The 21,234-nt window shown below is 39.7% G+C and overlaps 2 protein-coding genes across 8 annotated transcripts in view; both read right to left on the reverse strand.

Annotated features, from left to right (window-relative positions):
* CEP112 (centrosomal protein 112) overlaps positions 1 to 2,710 on the reverse strand; it is a 373,877-nt gene extending 371,167 nt beyond the window's left edge. Inside the window, exon 1 of the mRNA XM_031468925.2 lies at positions 2,622 to 2,710. The gene's annotated coding sequence lies outside the window, so the exon portion shown is untranslated. The remainder of the gene's footprint in view (positions 1 to 2,621) is intronic.
* Positions 2,711 to 11,091: 8,381 nt separating this feature from the next.
* The window catches only part of APOH (apolipoprotein H), a 48,705-nt gene continuing 38,562 nt past the window's right edge, over positions 11,092 to 21,234 (reverse strand). For all 7 annotated transcript variants that reach the window (XM_031468923.2, XM_064495641.1, XM_064495642.1 and 4 more), the window contains 7 exons: positions 20,747 to 20,923; positions 19,348 to 19,444; positions 18,157 to 18,233; positions 17,187 to 17,375; positions 14,609 to 14,788; positions 12,748 to 12,945; positions 11,092 to 11,238 (listed from right to left, as the gene is read on the reverse strand). In XM_031468923.2, coding sequence (XP_031324783.2) covers positions 11,183 to 11,238; positions 12,748 to 12,945; positions 14,609 to 14,788; positions 17,187 to 17,375; positions 18,157 to 18,233; positions 19,348 to 19,444; positions 20,747 to 20,923 — 974 coding nt within the window. In that variant the 3' untranslated portion in view covers positions 11,092 to 11,182. The remainder of the gene's footprint in view (positions 11,239 to 12,747; positions 12,946 to 14,608; positions 14,789 to 17,186; positions 17,376 to 18,156; positions 18,234 to 19,347; positions 19,445 to 20,746; positions 20,924 to 21,234) is intronic.

Consider the following 21,234-nt stretch of genomic DNA (forward strand, 5'->3'; position numbering starts at 1 on the left):
ATCAACAGACTTGCTCAATGCAGGGTTGCCATAAGCCTTCAATTTGTAAAAACTGTAATATCTGTGAAGTGTAATAAGGTGAAGCACAATAAAAAAAGGTATGCCTGTAGTTGTCTGTTGTTTTTTTTAAAGGTTCTGTTCTGAGTACCAAATAAGTCTTCTAGAATAGAAATATTATATACTCTTAATTCTATTTACCAAACCTGGTCATTGTCCCTTCTGCATTACAGTAGAAAAAATATATTTTCAAATTCAAGACTTGGTTAACATAAATTTTATTTAAGTGAATTTTCTGACTGGTTAGTTGGGTTGGGGTTACCTGGTTCATTGATGTTGTTTTGCATTCCTACAATAACTAGCTGCATTCGTACATAACTACATCAGTTATGTACCTCCTGACAGAAGGCTATGATACCACTGCTGGAATGTTACATCATGAAGCTGAAAAGCAACTATTCAAATGGATGAACAGACAAATGAAAGTCATAAACCCCAGAATTTTAAGCACAGCTCTGGCCTGGAAGTGTACTCCCAGGCTTAAACAGTACAACCTGCCCACAAACTCAAATATATGCCTGAGAGCACCCATAAACAGGCCTAAAACAAAAGGATTCCTAATAATCACTAATTCTCAATAAATCCTTTGACCCTGACAGGAGATGCTAGTGTTTAATGTTAGAGGAAACTAAAACTCAAGAGTAAAAAGACTCACCCAAATCATGAAATTAAGCACAAAGCTCAGACTAAAATTCTGAAATCCTTAGCTCCTAGGTCCATTACATGTGCCCCTTGGCTATTTAAATATAAATCAGCAATATTTCCAACTAATAAAGAAGTTTTTTGAAAAGTAGAAAGGGAATCATAATTTGCTTTAATGACATGCAATATTGAAAAAAAAGCACAAAAAAAAATCAGTGTGATACTCAGTAAAAGCTAAAAATCAGCTGCCCCCTATCCTTTATTTATTCTTGAACAAAACAACAAAAAGTTACCATTTCAAACCTTCAAGGAATTCCTGCTACACAAATTATATCTTATAAATAACATCTGCTTAGTTTCAGCTAATCAAAAAGTTTTATTACTGCTTATTAGAATTGCAGCTTTAAATTATTAGAATTAAAAATAAGTAAAGCTATATTTTTGACTTAGGCTTAAAGTACTTACAGTGTGCTTACCAGTCACATAAATTACCACAAAAGCAAAAAAGAAGTAAATTGGGTGATTCTTGCATATAGCTACAATCTATGTCTGGATCGTATCTTTTACTTAACTCACCAGCATTGTCTTTTTTTAAACCTATGTCTATGTGGACAGCTACAAAGTGGGCTAAGACCTTCTCAAGGTGCTTAACTATCAGAGGAGTCAGCAAAGCATAAGCAAGCCAAAAATATGAAAAGGTCTCGGGGGCAAAAAGCAGCCACACTGCTAAACAATGAATACACCTCACACAGATCATGCCCCTTGGCCAAACACAATAAAAATATTTCTCAAAGTTGCATAAAACCGATTTTGTTCAAACCGTATTTTAAATGTACGGCGGGGTCAATTAAAGAGAACTTGAAATTCGTACTGCACTCTATCAAAACGGTGTACAGGTGCATGTTTTATCTGGCTTACACATCTGTATGTTTGGACAGTTACCAGAGCACTGATGGAGCCTAGGCACGCTGTGCGCTTTACAAACACATGCCAGTAACCACCCCCGGAGACAGGCACTATTTCAGGGCCATTTCACAGAGGAGGAAAGCTGAGGCCCAGCGCGGTTACGTAAGTGACCGAGGGTCCCACGGAAAGTGGCAGCTGGGCCTGAACAAGGCGCAGAAGACCGTGCGCTCCACTCCGCGGCAGCCTGCCCACGATGCATAGGCTCGTGTCATTCCATTTGGCCTTTCTATCCTGTTTTCCCGCATCTTTAACTACTAAGGACACATAATAAAAAGAGCCGCACGACGGTCGGAATATAAGCTCTTATTTACTTAACTTGTTCTCTTGAACCCTTAAACTCAGAAACACGCCGTGATGCTGGGACACGGCCTACCCAAGCGGGCGGTCCCTACAAAGGAACGGGACACCGGTACTGCCTTCAGTCCTGAGTCGGCGATCCAGTCCTGAGGGGAATGTGACATCTCCAGCGGGACGGTGCCCAGAAGTAACTTCTGCGGCCAGAGCGGGCAGAAATCGCTCCAGGATCGGGGCAGGCGGCCTGCGAGGCCGCGGGGCCGAGGCCGCTTCCCTACCTTGTCCGGTACACAGATTTCTCCTCACAAGCGCCAAACCCTCTGGTCACAAATTTTTGGACCCCCGTCATGCGGACCAGCTCCATCCGCTTATACCACTTTCCTCAGAACTTTCCCCATCCGTGCCCGGACTTGATTTCACTCTGCAAGGGAAACCGCAGCGCTCCGCGCGGAGACCCCCCGACATCCCCGGCGCCACCGCGCGCGGCGCGCGCCCCCTCAGGCCTGGAGAACGGGCCCGGGGCCTGCGGGGCGACGCCCCTCCCCGAACGAGCCCGCTCGCACGGGTGGGGCGACCCCCACCCCGCGCAAGATTCCACTCGAGAACCCGAGGGTAGGGACCCGGGAGGGAAATTCGGAAAAACAAGAACCTGGCGCCCCTACATGGAAGCTTCCCTTTCGGCCGCCGTCGCCGCCGTCGCCACCAAACGGTTTCAAATCCTTGCGGGCCGCGGCGGTCGCCGCCGCCCAGCAGGCCGGGGGCGGAGACTTCCGCGCTCACATTCCCCGCCCCCTTCCTCACGCCTCCGGCCGAGGCTGGCGAGCGGCGCCGTTGCCATGGCGACACGCCGGCCCTCGGCCGGCCCCGCCCCCCGGGCCGCGGCGTGAGCTTGACGGCGTTGCCATGGCGACGTCCCGGCCTTCTTCGCAGCCTCCTGGCTCGCTTTCCAGCCTCGCGCACCCTAGGCCTATCCCAGGCGGAGGCCCCAGGATAACCAGACCACTGTCTTGGCACTGCCGCCCTCGGGCATCCCGCTAGGAGAGGCGCTTGGGACCACTTTAGAGACCGTAGAGAAAGAACAGAAAGAGCAAAGAAAATGGGATTGCAGAGAATATTCAGAGAGGTGTGCCCGTTATGTGGACATTGAATGAGTCTGAAGAAGTGAGAACTTACTGCCTGCTATCTCACAACCCAGAAGTGAACGCCATTGAATTAAACGGGAAAGTGAACATAACTTTTTTTTTTTTGTATTCATAACTATCCAAGGTCTGAAAAAACTTACCCCAAATTCTGAAGATACTGAAATGAAATAAAAAGGCTTTGTGCTTACCAATTCGGTGCAGAATAATAAGATCAAGTGGAAAAATGTATTTTTGCTGCTCCCAGAAAATTTCATCCACCTCGGGGCAGCCTCCCTGTCTGCAAAGCTATGTTGTGGTTTTCTTTGGTCTTTTATTACATTTCTGTAAAAGCTCTGAACTATATTTTCTAAATACCAGGCAGAAATAAAATTGAAATTGTAAAAACATTCACTTAAATGAAATTCAGTTTACCACTGTTTTTCATGTAATTTCACAACAGGATTCCTTCTGCAGTATCTTTGCAAATCACTCACTGTGATGCCAAACCTAACATAAACACAGCTTGAAGCATCTTTTCAATTTTATATAAAGAAAATAGAAGATTCATTCATTTGTGACTAGTTACTTTCAAGCTTCCAGAGTGAAGTCATATTCTTTCCAAGGAGCTTTTTCAAACTCTTCCACTGGAAGTAAGAATTTTTCCCACCAACAGTTTTTCATTATTTCAGTGACATATTTTGAAAGCTAAGGGAAAGAAAAAGTATGAAATGCTTTTAAGAATGTTTAGCTTTTCAAAAGCATATTTAAACATGTTTAGAGCTAAAGAATGATTATGTAGGTAATTCAGTCAGAGAATCAGGGATGCAAAACCCACATGTGCAATTGCAGGAATTTGACCACTCAGTGAAGAGCTTCAAAACGACAATGCTGGAAGAACATGAAATGAATTTGACAAACAATGTCTAAATGAACACAAGCAGAAACGTAGAAGAAAAAAAAGGTATTAAGGGGGAAAAATGCAACAAAGTTAAGTTCATCTGAGAAGAAACCATTGCAGCAGAAAAAAAATATAACTTAGAGTTAAAAGGTTAAAACAATTAAGACAGTAAATTTCTTAAAGTATTTTCTATATTTAGGTGAAAGTAAGATGAGAAAGTTTTCCTTTACACTTTCAAGAACTAGCAGATTGTCACTATTTCCACTATATGTGTGTGTGTGTATATATATATATATATATATATATTCTTATATATATATATATATATACACGGGAGGGGAGAGTGTGTGATGTAAGCAAAAGTATTGTTAAGATATGCATGCTGGGTTTTTATAGTTGTGTTCACCTTAGGATTCACTTTACATACTTACACACACAGAGAGAGAAAGGAAAACAACTTGTAAGGATGTGGATCACACGTGGACAATAACCCTCTAGGTGAAGAAATTAAAGATGATTGAAGTCCTGTCAGTTTTACTTCCTAAATATCCTCAAATCTCTCCAAAAAATAGCTCAATTTTGAAAAACACTTAGACACAAAACTGTGAAATTCACCATATTCTCCTCTAAGACATTCTGGAATCAAGGTTTCAAGAACTTCAATGTGAAGTTATCCAGTAACTTGAAGGATTGTGAACAATAAACACATTACAAAGTAAGTACAAGACACCAGAACAAATGTTAGTGACTTTGGATCACTCAGATGGATTATCAGGCACTCAAGAGTTAACTGAAAAGAAAAGTAAAATTTTTCTTCCTAGGCTGGGATTTTTTGAATTCCCTTCTTTTTTCAGGTTATAAAAGTTTTAGTGGTATTGTAAGGAAATTGGAAAACACTGAAAAGTTTAAAGAAGAAAATAAAAATTACATGTAATTCTACCATTATGGAATAACCACTGTTAACAATTGCAAATATTTTCTCAAATCTTATACATATATATGATCATTTTAATGTCAACTTATTATTGTATCATTTGAATATAACATAATTGGCTTAATTATTTTCCTGTGATTCAATATGTAAGTTATTAGCAACTTTGGCTCTTATAAGTAATACTGCAATAAATACATTTTAATATATACATCTTGGCTGAAGTTGCAGCTATCTCCATAAAAGATATTCCTATGGGCATGAAAGAAATGAAAGCTTTTGTTCAGTACTGCCAAATTGCCTTCTAAAAGTGTTCTGCAAATTTGCAATTCCATTTAACAGTCCCTGAGGGTGGCTGTCTCACATTAACAATTTTTCTAATCTGTGCTAATTGTATGTATAAAAATAGAATCTCTTTTTAATTTGCATTTTCCACTATTAGAAAAGCTGAAATATTTAAACATCTCTATTAGTCCTTTCCTTTTATTCTTCTACAAATTATCTCTCTAGTCCTTGGCCCATTTGGAGGGGAATTTTACATGATATACATATCTTCCACATTTTCATTTATTGTTTCAAAATCAGCAAATGGCTCTGTACACAGTACTTACGCCTAAGCTGATATTCTAAATAACCAAATTTCAGTCAGTGGTTCACTATTTTGCATTATTAAGATACTCTCTATCATTAGATTGAAATACATGAATGCCTCAGCAATTCTAAATGGAAAGCAATTTATAAACACTAATAATGAGTATTATTATATAAACACATTACAGATAACTATCAGAATAATCCTGTAGCCAGTAAATTCCTTCAATTAGATAAGAAATGATTCAGAACTTTCTATTTATAGGTCATGAAAGTATAAATTGTACCCCAAACAGATGTAATTTAAAGACAGCAGAAATCAAGCATTAATGGGGTATCTTTTCTTCACTACTAGAAAACACATTCACTCTTTAACACATTGATTCTGGATTCCTTCCTTATGCCAGAACTAAGCTGAATTCACCACTCCATCCCAACCTGTGAGGCTTCTCTACCTGCCCTTCCTGGGCAATCCGTGCTAGCGGCTACTAACAGAGAGAATCTGGCTATTCTGCCCTCCCTCCTTTCAAATAATACAGACTGTCCCCCACTAATGATGGTTCAACTAAAGATTTTTCAATTTGTGTGATGGTGGGGAAGCAATATGCACTCAGTAGAAACCAAACTTCAAATTTTGAATTTTGCTTTTTTTCCCCATGCTAGTGATATGAATTAGGATGCTCAATGGTGATGCCAGGCCACGAGATCAGGAAAGTAAATAACCCATTTGCTTTCATTCTGTACCCATACCATTCTGTTTTTCACTTTCGGTACAGTATTCAATAAATTACATGAGATATTCGACACTTTATTATAACATAGGCTTTGTGTTAGATGATTTTGGCCAACTGTAGGCTAATGGAAGTGTTCTGAGCACATTTAAAGTAGGCTAGGCCAAGCTATGATGCGCAGTAGGTTAGGTGTATTAAACACATTTTTGACTTACAATATATTCAACTTACACTCTGTCTATCAGGACATAACCCCATGGTAAGTTGAGGAAGATTTGTATACATACTGTTGTAGCCATGGTCCATGCAAACTAGCAACCACCTGCGAGGGCACTTCAGAGCCTCACCTATACGAAAATCTCTCCACCACCTTATTTCAGCACTCCTCTCCAGGCTGTGAAGCTCCAGCTCTGGAACCTCAGTTATTTCCACGAAGCCACTGGGAAGTTCACTGCTTAACTAGCAGTGTAAGAATGAGAGAAAAGTCACAGTTCTGAAGTTTGGATGTCTGGCTCCATTACCTATGTAAACCAAGATATATAACCTCCCTGAGCTTCAGTTTCTTTACCTTCCTGATGGGATGACTGGGAAGATTGAATTAACGGAGGTTAGATAAATAGAGATTTTTTTTCCCACTGCTTGACACAGGAAACTTCAATACCAGGTCTTTTCATTTCAAACTGTTTTGTGTGCACGTTTGGAAGCAATGGATGCCACTAGGAGGCAGCATTAGCACACAAAGAACTTGTCACACACACACACACACTCATGTAAACACATACATTATATTCACACACACATGCTCACATACACATACGTGCATGAACACACACTCAAACAAGACACACACATATGTGCACATCAACCACACACTCTCGCACATGCATATACTCACACACATATGCACCACTCCAAGCTATTTTCTTTTCTATTCTTTCCTTCCTTCTTTTTTTCTTTATTTCTCTTCCTTCCTTCCTTTCTTTCTCTCTTTCCTTCTTTCTTTCAGCTTTTAAATCCTTTACTTCAGGATTAAGTTGGGGAATGATTCTCAGGCTAGCAGATGGGAAATTCTACTGGTGAATACTTATTACTGACTTTGGGGACTCAGAAATGAGACTTTACATATTGAAAGATTGGTAAATACCTTAGAAACATTCATTTTTCTATAGCTTCTTGCGGAAAAGTGTTATACCACGAGAGAAAAGTTAAGGCCTGGATCCCTTTGCGTTTCGAAGCCCATCTGCCATAGTCCAAGATAAGAAAGCTAGTCCAGGGACCTGCCTATCACAGAAGAACACCTTGTGCGCCACATGCAGCTCACAGGCTTCAATGGAGCTGGGGTTGCTAGTTAAGCACCATTACATTGGATGGGAAGACCCAATTCAGCCATGTTAAAATGTAGGAAGATAACCATCAATTTGTGATTATAATTTCATTCTTTCTTCACCAGGCTGCCTGTGGGGGGAGGAGACTAGTACTTCCTGGACTATAAGCCCATGGGGGAGATCACTGCGCACTGGCTGGGGAGGGTACAGCTGAATTTTGATGACAGGCAACCTGGGGATCTAAGCATTTAAGAGGAAAAACATTAGGAATAGAGAGTCGACTTATGGAACTAAATGGACCGCAAAATCACTAAATAGAAGGGCTGCAATTGGGCAATGTCTACTGACGGGCTCCTCTAATCCAAATTGCCTAATCAGACTGAAAAAATAGCAGATTTTCCTTTCTGTGAAAAGATCACTAAATTAGAGGAATCATTACTATGGCTTAAGCTTTAAAGTCTACTTTGATTAATTTTTCGGGGACCCAAGCCTATCCAGCAGCCTAAAATGCCTTCTGATGAACAAAATGATGCAAAAATCCATCCTCAACAAACTTGTCATATTCCAGGAGCTTTTCTACAGAATAATCTATTAAAAGTTCAATCTGGTGATTCCTTATTAAAAATTTCAGCAGAACAGTTTTACAAGAAACTATATGGTCAAATAAATACCCAGGAGTGAAATTGCTGGATCATTTGGTAGCTCTGTTTTTAGTTTTTTGGGAAACCTCCATACTGTTCTCCATAGTGGCTGCACTAATTTACATTCCCACCCAAAATGTATGAGGGCTCCCTTTTCTCCACATCCTCCCCAACATTTGTTATTTGTGGTCTTTTTGATGACAGCCATTCTGACAGGTGTGAGGTGACATCTTATTGTGGTTTTAATTTGCATTTCTCTGTGAGTAACGATGTTGAGCATCTTTTCATGTGCCTGTTGGCCACCTGTACATCTTCTTTAGAAAAATGTCCATCTAGGTCTTCTGCTTATTTTTGTTTCTCTAATGTTGAGTTGTATGAGCCGTTTATATATTTGGATATTAACCCCTTATCGGTCATATAATTTGCAAATATTTTCTCCCATTGAGTAGGTTGTTTTTTTGCTTTGTCAATGGTTTCCTTTTGCAAAAACTTTTAAGTTTATATTGGTCCCATTTGTTTATTTTTGTTTTTATTTCCTTTGCTTTAGGAGACAGATCCAAAAAATATTGCTATAATTTATGTCAAGGAATGTTCTGCCTGTTTTCTTCACTAGTTGGAAAAGACACATGCACCCCAATGTTCATAGCCGCACTGTTTACAATAGCCAAGACATGCAAGCAACCTAAGTGTCCACTGACAGATGACTGGATGAAGAAGGTATGGTATAAGCATACAATGGAATACTACTCAACCATAAAAAGAATAAAATTTTGCAATTAGCAACAACATGGATGGAGCTGGAGGGTATTATGCTTATTGAAATAAGTTAGACAGAGAAAGACAAATGCTATATACCATCACCTATATGTGGAATCTAAAAAGTGAAATAAATCAATGTATATAAGAAAGTACAAACAGACTTACAGATGTAGGGGGTAGGGTATAGCTCAGCAGTAGAGTGTGTGCTTAGTAAGCATGGGGTCCTGGGTTCAATCCCCAGTGACTTCATTAATAATAATAATAATAATAATAATAATAATAATAATAATAATAATAATACAATTAATTATGTACCCCCATTTTTTATTTTAAAAATTAAAAAAAATTTTAAAAACAGGCTTACAAATACAGAGAATGTGTATCCAAGGTGAATGGGTCTTTTGTTCAGCAACATCAATAAATGCAGCTTTTTGGTTCAGAAAGGGGAGGCACCAACACCACACACTCTCAAACCTAACTGCCAATACACAAAGAGAGGAGAAAGAAGGAAAGAGAGAGAGTAGAAAGAGAAGGGAAAGGAGGGGACATGGAGGGAGAGGGGAGAAGGCGAGAGAGGTTGAGACAGAGAGAGAGTGGGGAAAAGGGGCGATATCCCAGAAAAGGATTGAGGGAGAAAAAGTAAAATTGTCTTTGAAAGTTAAATAATGGGAATTTGGAACTTTTGAATGGCAATCTGGTGTCTGTAAAAGGAGGAGGAGCAGAAAAGCATCTTGGAGAAGCGAGCTGGCCCGTATCTCACGAGGGGCAGGTCAAGACCCGATGAAGAAGCATCGCCGAGGACGTATCTCTGGGGGAGACAAATCTTAAGACTAGTGATGGGTAGTATATAACGGAGATGGCAAAGATAAACAACTCTTTCTGGGACTTTTATAAAAACAAGGGATAAAGAGATGGAGGAGTAGCTAGAAAAAGATGTGAAGTCACAATAAGGTTTTTTTTTTAATTGGTGGTATTACTGCATATTTGTATGCTGACAGAAATGCTCCAATAGAAATGGAAAAAATAAAAACGGAAGATCATTCATTACAGGAGCAAAAGCCTTAAATGGAAAACAGAAGATGGGATGCTGGGCATAAGGTCTGCCCTTGGATGGGATCTCAGAGTTCATCCATCATAACAAGACAGAGGGCAAAGAACCTGGTACAGATGCTGGTGAGATAGATGATAAAATTTGGTTGTGGAAAGATTAAAAAGGGGTCTTTTCTATTTTCTCACTGAAATAAGGACCAAAGTCATCAGGTCAGTGTGAGGAGAGAGAAGGTGGCTTTAGGAGAGTTGAGAAGAGAAACAGCCAGGTAGCCAGTTGGGGGATAAACAAACTAGAGAAATACGGTAGGATTGCCAGGCACAGCGAGGGGCTTACGTGAGGTTTATGTTCATGAATCCAGGTGGGACCTGTTAGCATAATTGTGAGTTTTTCTTTTTTTTTTCCCAGCAATGTTCACCTGCTCCAGTGCAGGCATAGGAAAGGCAGCTAGAGTCTGGGGTGGGGTTTGCCAGCATGTGCTACGGAAGGAGAAAAGAGCAAGGAAGTTGAATATAAACAAAGGAGCAATGTCAGTGATGGATCCTAGAATTTCACAGGTAAGGGAAGATTTTTTTAGGCATTATGTAAACCAAACATTAAGAGTTCAGATCCAGTTCTACTGACCTAGGCGTCTATGCATTCCTCTATGGTTATGCTTCTCAAACTTAAGAATGCAAATAACTATCTGGGGGCTTTGTCATAAAATGCACATTTGGGGGGCCATCCTTGGAAATTCTAGGACACAGTATTTTTTCCTCTGTAATAAGTATCAGGTGATACTGATGCAAGGGTCTTCGGACCATTCTATGAAAAATATTGCAGTTGCTTTAGGTGAAAGCACTTAAGAGGAGAATTAGGGAGGGGGCGAACTGGGGTTACCCAGGTAATTGTTCACACTTCCCATTTCATAGCCAATGAACATAGCAATGAACACTGAATGTCCATAGCAATGAACACTGAATGTCCATAGCAATGAACACAGATTTGGAACATCAACGACAATGTTCCAAATATTTGGGCTTCTTAACCAGGTAATATAACTAAAAGTAAGCTGCCATGGGGAGTAACACTGCGATGACCGACACAATAAATTCAGTCACTTTATTTTTCCCGTTCCATTAGGTGCCTTGGACAAACACATACAAGTATGACATTTAATTTTGAATCTGAAAACCAGCTTAGCATGGCTTTACATCTGATGCATCCGTTTTCCAGAAAGCCAAAGAACTGTGCTCTGTTTGGGGAGAAAAAGATAAAACATTCTGAGAGAAACAAGTCATTTCTTAAATGTGTTAAATAGCTAAGCCAAATCGAATATATTTTACAAATGGGTAGAATAAATCTAATAACATGAACAAAACCGTTTAGTGTGAGGTTTAAGAGATTCAAGAAAGCATCGGGGAAATGATAAGGCACTTGTTTCCAAAGAGAAAATAAAAAGTTCTATATAATTCTGACAGTTAAGATTAAAAGGAAAAAACCCCGTATCGGCCCTTTATTTATTCCGCAATGCACTAACAGTGCTGCCTCTGCCAGAAGACTCAAAAAGAGAGCAGCCCAGAGAAATACATTAACAAAGCTCTGTTTGGTTTTTTAAATTATCCTCTGCTAATATTTTTTCTGCTGATATGTTCTAGGATTCTTGTGCTTTGTCACTTTTAGTACTGAACATCTCACCAGGGCTCTGCTATATTTCGAACAATAACAATTTATCCAGTGCATTTCTAGCAATTTGAAATTATAATGATAGTAACCGTTATCATTATCACTGAGCACTTAATCCAAGTCATGGATAATATTTCTAGTCATAAAACCTGTGAGGTGGGTACTGTTTGCTAGTTATCATTCCCATCATTCTTTCAAGCTGGCCACTTCTTAGAACCCTCTCTTCTCTAATCTACTCCCAGCTCTTCCCTCTACCAGCCTGCTGATACAGGGCTGTCAACATTCTTGAAGCATTTCTAAACCTAGAGGCAGCAACAGCTTCAGCCTCCGGCTAGCTCTTCCCTCACAGCAACAAGCATATTTAAACCTGAAACCTGACACCTTAAAAGGTTTAAATGTTGACCATTATACATTCTTTGTCTCACACAAACACAGTATCTTCTTCTTTAAAATATTTTGCTCTAATGAATACTTTGCTCTAATGGGTACTTTTCAAACACTAGAAATTGCTGGAGGAAGGAAAAAATGTTCGAAGATCTATAAACCAATTACCGTTGACATAAGTTAATGTGTAATTTGGAGTTAGTTCTTTATCATTTGGAACTAAGAGGTATTATGATTTGATATTCCATTCAATATTATTATTATTACTATTACTATTATAATAATTATTATTATTATTCAAGCATAATCTGGAATTACACAAGATGGCATAATTCACCTCAACATTCATTCAAATAAAACCTCAACCCTAAGGGTCTGGGTATAGCTCAACTGTAGAGCACATGCTTGGCATGCATGAGTTCCTGGGTTCAATCCCCAGTGCCTCCATTAAGAAAAACAAAACAAAACAAAAAAACCCTAAAACCCTGAGTTTTAAGGAAAAGAATTGGAAGAGAAAGTGGAGAAACTGAATGCAGCTTACTGCTTCATTTTGCTGTTTCCTCCTGCCCCACTCTTTTAAAAAATCCAGTGGCCAAATTGACATGGCTTCTTTTAGTCATTATGTAATAAAAGAACTGAAAATGGTAAAGGGCAAGCAGAAGTGCTCGCTAAAAGTTCCAGCGTTGAAACTCACCCTTGAAGCATTTGGGGATCTCAATGGTGCCGTCTATGCACTCTGCATCCTCTGTATAGCTACACTTCTTTTCCTTATTTTTGCAGAAGAAAGAAATTTTTTGGCCATGCAGCATTCCATCCTTAAATTTTTGTTGGAGAGTTACTCTCTCTCCTTCAAATATCACAGTAGCTCTTTTAACAGATAATTTACAAGATGCTGGAAGAGACAATGTTTGTAGTCAAAACTTAAGAGTTCATTTCCTCTTTCCTAAGCATTTGAACCCGTAGATGAGCAGACCTGAAACAAATTGCTTCTAAGAATGCAAAAGTCAATAACATCAGTATCATTGTTAACTGCAGTCATTTATCCATAGAACCATTAACCATGGCTTCCAAGATCATCTTTCTTCCCCAATATAGTAGCCACAAAGGAATGTCAACGCAGAAGCATGAGATTCTAGACTTCAGTGAAAACTCCCCATCAGACACTGCCATTTTCTGTAAGCCTCCCCTGCCCCACTCTGATCCCATTTATTGAGTGAGTGCATCCATCTACTAGCCACTGTGAGCGTTGGCTGTTAACAGCTCACAAATGCTCCTTTCTCTGAAAATTTGCCTTCAGCCATAAGGGAGACACTGCTCCCAGGAGAGGATGCACATCAGCCCACAATTCCAGGGTCAGGGAAGGGAGCAGCCCACAGCCTATGTCTGATTGACAGGGATAAAAATGAGCAGGTCCCCTAGCCTCTCTATGGGATCTACTTTGGGGTAAAATTCATGATCCAGAGCTCCCAGGGGATTAAATTGAAGCTAGACTCTAGCTGAGATCACATACTTGTTCAAAACATGGTCCTTGGGTCAGCAACATTGGCATCACCTAGGAACTTGGTAGAAATTCTAATTCTCAGGTCCTAGCCTAGATCCAGCGAATCAGAAACTCTGTTTAAACAAGCCCCCCAGGGGACTCTGATGCACAGTGAAGTCTGAGAACCAGTGCCCTTCTCCATCCTACCTGCCTCACTCTCTTTCTCCCAAAACACTCACTTAATAAATCAATGGTACTTGAATCCCTGGCTCAGGCTCTGCTTCTAGGGGACCCTGAACTAGTTATACGTCATTTTGCCTCTAGTGCCTAATTTCGTTTGCTATTTAAACAGTCCAGCCGACAGCAACCTGAGCACCAGTGTAGTGCAAGGTGGTTGTTTTTTGTAAAAGCACGGCACTGACCAGATCACAGATAGACACCCAACTCAAAAGCAACCAGCATCTCAGGGAAAAGATGCCAGTGAGTGATGATGAATCCTTTAGTTGAGAGGTAGTGGTGTAGAATTAAGCCAAGTTCAAGGAGAGTAAGCAGAGAAGCACAGAGATATGAGAGAGATCGTGAGGCCAATGATATTCAGAAAGAGTAGCAATAGTTCCCGCCTTTCAGTGCCAGTCCTCAGGAGGACCAGCTGTGTTTCATTTCCTCATCTTCAATGTCCATGTGATTGCCTGTTGCACATTTGTAATTAGCCCCCATCTCCTGGAACTAGCTTGAAAGTGTGGTTGGTTTTTGCCACGAGAGGAGTCTTGACTAGAACAAAGCAAAGAAAGGATGCTCGTGGACAGACTTTATTACAGAAGCCCGCACAGCCTTCCACCATATTACCAGTGCTTACAACATTTGTGCTTAAAATTTCTTTTATTCAGTTTAATCTCAAATAAGCTCACTATGCATGAAGCTTCCCCATGCACATATAAATCCCAGAACTTTCACATGCCAACAGTTGTGAAGCAAGTCTGAGAAACGAAGTGGAAAATGATTGGAACAAGAAAATGGCAAGGAAAGGTGATTCCTTGGATAAATTCGGAGATGGTTTAAGACCCGTATTTCGTACCTTTACAACTTGGGTGTGCTGACCAGTTTCCGAATTTGTTACATTCTACTTCTTCTGGTCCATCCAGGGTGTATGTATCATGGCAACCATACGTGGCTTTATCCTTGTAATAAAGTACTTGCTGTGCAGGATAGTTCACAAATCCATTGTCTGGTCTTGATGGGAATGGGCATTTTACTTCTAAAAAGTTTATGCAATAAGACGTATTAGTATAAATAGCAGTGTGACCCAGTGGTTATGAAACAGTTACAGTCCTGTCTCTATTACACCATTGAATCACTGGGTATTCCTGGGACTAGAATGCAATTTCGGGGTACCCTGGCGCTTAATTCTGTCCCAGTTATCTTATACTTATGGGACCTTGGATACTAAAATAGAAACAACAACACTTTGAAAGTAAAGTAATGAGTCACCAAGTTCTTTGGGCATTCACATAATCATGCAGTATTATTTATTGCAAATTTCATCTCCACACAGTCTAAGATGGTGGGTTTGAAAGAAAAAGTTTGTCTCTTTCAATCAACAGACCATGAAATTAAAACACAAAGGCTCCCTCCATGCACACTAGAACACCATTGTTTGGATTTTAAATGATGAATCTAATTCTTATGATTGTCTTCAGACTACACAAGAAGCCAGCATAAAACAGAAAGGAAAAAAATGGTGCTGCCCCCTGGCCTTCTTAAGATCCTCAGCAGCAGAGCCCCAAATCCATTTACCCCGGTACAAGAAAGCAGGGCTAGAGGCAGGAGCAGAGAGCTCTTGCTTGGTAGTCTAATGAGGTAATTAAAGAGGACAAAGTCCCAAGTGGGACTGCTTGGATCAGTTTTGGCTCTTCCACAAATTGAATGTAAAAGAATCCATAAGTTTACAATAATACTAAAAAGAAATAGTTTCCATGGAAGAAAAACTCTTCTCTATAGAAGAATTCCAGCTGATTAATATAGATGGAAAGATAAAATTAGAAAACCACTGTTTTGTAACCACCGATGTCTTAATTGACCGAGTCACTGATTATCAATGGATGCTAAAAAGACTGCTAGAAAGTGGGTATTCTCACAATCTCAAAGTATCACCCGCAGGTTGCTTATTAATTCCAAAGAGGACGGGATGCCTTTACCAAGAGAAGATACCAGCATAGCCCACCTGACCAAGAGATTAAATTCAGCATGACCAGTGATGGGCTGACACTGTGTGCCTTCTGATGAGACGGAATGCATTTTTAATGAAATTGTTTAACTTGAGTCTAATCATGAGTAAATAAGCAATCAAATTCAGATTATGGAACATTCTACAAGACAACTGACCTGTACTCTTCAAAAATGTCACTGAAAGACAACTGAAAAGGCAGGGACTCATTCTTCATTAAAGGAGACTAAAGAGGTATGACATCTAAATGGAATGTGTGATTCTTGATTAGATCTCACATAAAAGTAAACATACGTATGAAGGATACTTCTGGATGGATTGAGGCAATTTGCATATGAAAGAAATATTGTTATTTGTATATGCTATAATTGCTTAAATTGTTATGGCTAATAATTCAAAACATGTTAAATGTCTTGGCTACAGTGATAACATAGGAGAAGGTCCTTGTTCTTGGGACATTCATGCTGTTGAAATATTCATGTGTAAGTGTCATGATGCGTAAAATTTATTTTCAAATGGTTCAGGGAAAAAAAGTATGTTTTTAGAGAGAGAAAGAAAGAGAGAGAGAATGTCACAACATGCTGACGGCTGATGTATTTATGTGAATGGTTAAAAAAAAGAAAAACCCACCGCTGAAGACTTGGGAGAGTTAAATGAGATGGCACATATACAGCAAGAGACCTGTGCCTGGCCCAGAGTTAAGTCCTCCGAAAGGTTTCTAGATATTATTATTGGTAGTTTCCCTATGCTGGAAAGCACTTGTGTTTAAAATATTCAATAGATATCTGTCTATCCATCCACTAGAGGAGGTGTTAACAGTCTTTGGTATAACTCCTCATGTGCATGATAAACTCTATGATTTGTCTACTTGTTATGTAGTTGACAAATTCAAAGATGGTAATAATAGGTCAAATTAAAGGAGAAAGATTTTCATACATATTTTTAAATCAAATATTCTTATGATTCCTAACTTTAGGGAAAGACGATAAAAGCTTATACCAATTTGACTGCAACTCAATTTTCACCTTTATCACTTAGGACTCCCCAATTTACTCCAGGCTTCTCTTTACCATCCTCACCATAATATTCAGACATCCATGCACACACCTTGTTCTTTCATGCCCCCCTGACTTTCCCCAGCCTGTGCCCTTCAGTGGCATGCCTTTCCCTCATTCTCTACTCCTCCTCTAAGACCTTCCTCTGGGAAGATTTCCCAGGCAGCTCCAGGTAGTTCATTGCATTAGCTATCATTTTCCTGAGGTCATCTGGTATCCCCAGTGGTTCGCACACTACCTGGCACATGATACATGCCAAGAAATACTCATTGAATGAGGTCATTTGAAACACTCCATGATACTAGAATTTTCAGTCCTTTTCAAAAAAGAGATTCCACACAACCATGATTGTTTTGTCTCATCAAGGCACTTACCCCTACATTCTGGTAGTTCAGTCCAATTTCCATGTTGCGTGCAGGTAACCGTGTCATTTCCAAACATTGCATGGTGTGGCAAGCATTCAAAGACTGCCTTGCCTCCATAGAGGGAGTTGTTTCCAGCCAATGGCTTATAAGCACTAAGTTTTGCAAACTTAGGTTTGGATGGTGGAGGGCAGGTTATAGCTGAAGAAAGAAAGAACAATCATTTTTATGAAAATAGTTGAGACTTTCAAATATACTCTTTACAGAAAGGGGGAAAAATCCAAAGATTTATTTGAGAAAATGCAAAATTTGATCAAATGCCAGGTTAAAAACAGTCAACAGAAGCCAAGTAAGAAAATATGATCTGAAAATCAGATGTCCGAACCGGTCAAAAAGCTAAAAAAGTAGTAAATTTCAGTCTTGCCACCACTAATTTGCCTGTTACAGGACCACAATGCTTAGGTTACTGTATGTCTCTGATCCAGATGCTACCTTGGAAGATGTGTCTGGAAGTCAGACTTGGTGAAGGACTTGGCTGAGGCACCATCCTGCAATAATTGCTGATGACAGCAGCTTGGTACAAGTCATTTGTGACATCTGAGTGACCTCTTGGTGCTAGCTCAGGTTTGTTCGCTCCTTCTGAATAACTCCTGCTTTTGTAACTGTGTTGACAGAGCTTTTACAAGTAACTTCACATGGAGACTCAGTAGTGGGCTGTCAACCTGATCTAATTAACCTGGAGTTTCAATGTTAGTGTTAGGTTAGTGTACGGTTAAGGTTAGGGTTAGGGTTTATCATTCCAAAGTGGTCGTTTCATCTTCTAGAGTAAGATATCAGGATGAACAGTCCCCCAAAGGTGACCAACCATCCCACTGAGCTGGGACTGAGGGGTTTCCAGGGTGTAGAACTTAGAGTGAAAACCTGGAAACTCCCAGGCAAACCAACTGGTTACCTTCCCTATAAGTGAGACCCACAGACTCACGAGCGCAGACAGGAAGGTCCGGACTCCATTTTCCTTCCTCAGTGCATTTAGCGGAATTAGCTCCTTTCAGATAAAACCTGCAAAGGAAACATTTAATCCATTAAATAATAAAATAATCCATCAATGGCATCTCAGATGTCTTTTCCATTGAGCATTGCTTCAGATGAATGCTATTGGCTTCTTTTCCATCTTATAATACTGTTTCCTGAGAAGCTTAACTTTTCTCTGAGGCTCATCAAGTCTCCCAGCCTAGTGCTGCAGGTGAACTGCTGAAGAATGAGAGTGTTCCAGAGATGACGGGTGTAGAGGCCAAAACCCCAAATCCCTCAGCTCTAACCAGCTGGTCAGGTTATCTGCTTCAAGCAAAGAACCACCTCTTTTTCAGGATCACAAAAGTGAATCAAACTGAGTGATCTCTATTATTTATCGTCTGTAGCCTGCTGACCTGAACGTGTGAAAACGATGCAGTCTATTTCTACTGCGGATGTTAACATTGTCCTTGAAGCCAATTTTGTTCAAGGTCATTCAGCATGAAGCCTGCCAGTAAATTGGTGTTTCAGATGAAAGGACTGCATTTCTCTTTCACACACAGTATTTCTTAATCTCTAATTGCAAACAAGGGTCCTCAGTAACATTTTGCCCTACTCGACAGCCAGTGTGCTATCGACAGTGATGGCGTATTTGCTCACAAGGCAGCTGAGCTATATGACCAACCAAAAGTGCTTTCTTCCTAGGGATTTTGTACTGCATTAGGTGAGGAGTAAGAGCAATAACGTTCTACATCATCACAATCCCAGCCCTCTCCATAGATTTCTCTTCTAGACACTACCAGGTCAGTCAATCAAATTAGCCTCATAACCAAAGCCCAAGTCCAATTACTAAAGTGTTTTAACCCTCGTGCTAAGATTGGCCCAGGGACTATCAAGGATTATCACCCTGGTTCAATAATTTCAACATTCTCCTCCAATAGGTAATCAGGAGCAGAAAAATTAAATATAGCACTGACTTCATATTTCACAGTTGTTACAGCCTCCAGCTCATACCCACCCCCCTCAATGCCTCTGTGTATGTATATTCAGTGATTTGTGTTCAGCAAGTCCCACCTAAATGTAGAAATGAAATATGGACCAGTCTTGATGTTTAGCTTAACGGTGCAGAAACGTGCTGCATCTGTTGGCTAGAAGTCCTTACCCGGTGTTGCAAGTAAAACTGATCGTGTTGGGATATTCAAAAGTTGTATAGCGTACAGCTCCGTTTTCTAAGATTCCAGCAAAAGGACATACTCTGGCTGTGATTTAAAGGTAAAAAAGGTCAATTTCTAGTTACAGAACTTCCTATTAAAATAAAAATATATAAACTCATTTCTGTCCTTCATTCCAGTAACTCTACTGGTAACCATCCCAAGAAAATAACTCAAAATAAGTCAAAAGATCTGTGCACTAGGCTGTTCATTATATTGTTATTTTTAATATTAAAAATCAAACAGTCTAAATGTTTGCTGTCATGGTATTATTTTAATAAATGGTAAGTAAATGGTAAATCCAGCTGACCTATAAGACAGCCAATAAAATATGAATTATGAAGATCACAGAGACACAGCCGATGTTTCCAATGTTAGTGAAAACAGAAAAACACAAAATGGTATCGACTCTCTGCAATGATGAAAACATACATATGGAAAGCTTGAAAAATGAAGTTGTTAGTGTTTCAAAGTTACGGCAAATGATTTAAAGAAAAATTTTCCCTAATGATGTTACAGTAGTTTTTCATTAAAAATTATGTTTTAACAATGTCCTACTGTATAGCACAGGGAACTTAGTCAATATTTTGTAGTAACCTATAATGAAAAAGAATATGAAAAAGAATATATATGTATAACTGAATCACTATGCTGTACACCAGAAACTAACACAGCATTGTAAATCACCTATACTTCAATAAAAAAATTTTTTTAATGTTTTGTCTTTTTTAAATCAAAAAGCATATTAAAATCACTTGTAGGAACATGTATTGTTTTCACAAATGGCAATGCCCATCCAACTAAAATAACCAGAGCTCAGTTAAGTTCATATAATTATTTTTACTGCTTGACTTTTACCTAAAATTGCCTGAAATTCTCTCTAGTTGATTGCTCAACAGTCAACCATAAAAAAATAACGCCAGCATGACGTCACAGACCATGTTCCAAAGAATAAATAAAACCAACTACCATAAATTCATATATATAATATATATACACATAATTGTTGCTGTATTACAGATGGTATATAATTATATATAATATTACTGTACATGATTAATAATTTCTACTTTATTATAAGTATAATTTGTAATGTAATCTCCACGTCCCTTTTCACGTCTGCAGTGATCCCCTCTCCTTTTACCATACCAAGTCTCTTTTTAAAATCCCCCCTAGTTCCAGCCTATGCTTGTCCCCTCTTCTCTAAACGGCCCTTGTCACCCTTGCTCTCTTCTCCCATGGAAAGCCCCCAGGCCTTCCTGTTTCCTGGCAGCTCTGCTGACTTTGTGTACCCCCAAGACGGCCGGAATTCGAAGGAGGGGGAGGATGTGAGAGACGGAATGGACCTACGTAAGCATCTCAGCGTGTTGACGGGCCACAGCCCTGTGAGCGGGCAGGTGAACCGCCGCACCACTCCGCGGGACTGATAGCCCGGCTGGCAGGAGTACACTATCTCCTCCCCCGGCAGATAGGACTGTTTTAATGGAACGACGGTGGCAAATGGTAATTCATCCGGCTTGGGACAGGCTGAAACAGAGCACAGAGCAGTTGGTGAAGAAACCTATATTTGCATTTCTAGGCTCAGCTAGCACACACAAATGAAAAATATTTCATGCTACCAATAATAAGTATGCTGAGTTCTGTACCAAATACTTGCTATATGCAATATCTCATCCAATCTCCTCACTGATGTTTGAAGCATACTATTTCCTTCTTTACTTTTTTTTTTAGGGGGTGGGGGTGGTAATTTGGTTTATTGATTTATTTTTAATGGAGATGCTGGGGATTGAACCCAGGACCTCATGCCTGCTAGGCATGCACCCTACCACTGAGCTACA

The sequence above is a fragment of the Camelus dromedarius genome, chromosome 16 (assembly GCF_036321535.1).
Source record: "Camelus dromedarius isolate mCamDro1 chromosome 16, mCamDro1.pat, whole genome shotgun sequence".
Lineage (NCBI taxonomy): Eukaryota > Metazoa > Chordata > Mammalia > Artiodactyla > Camelidae > Camelus > Camelus dromedarius.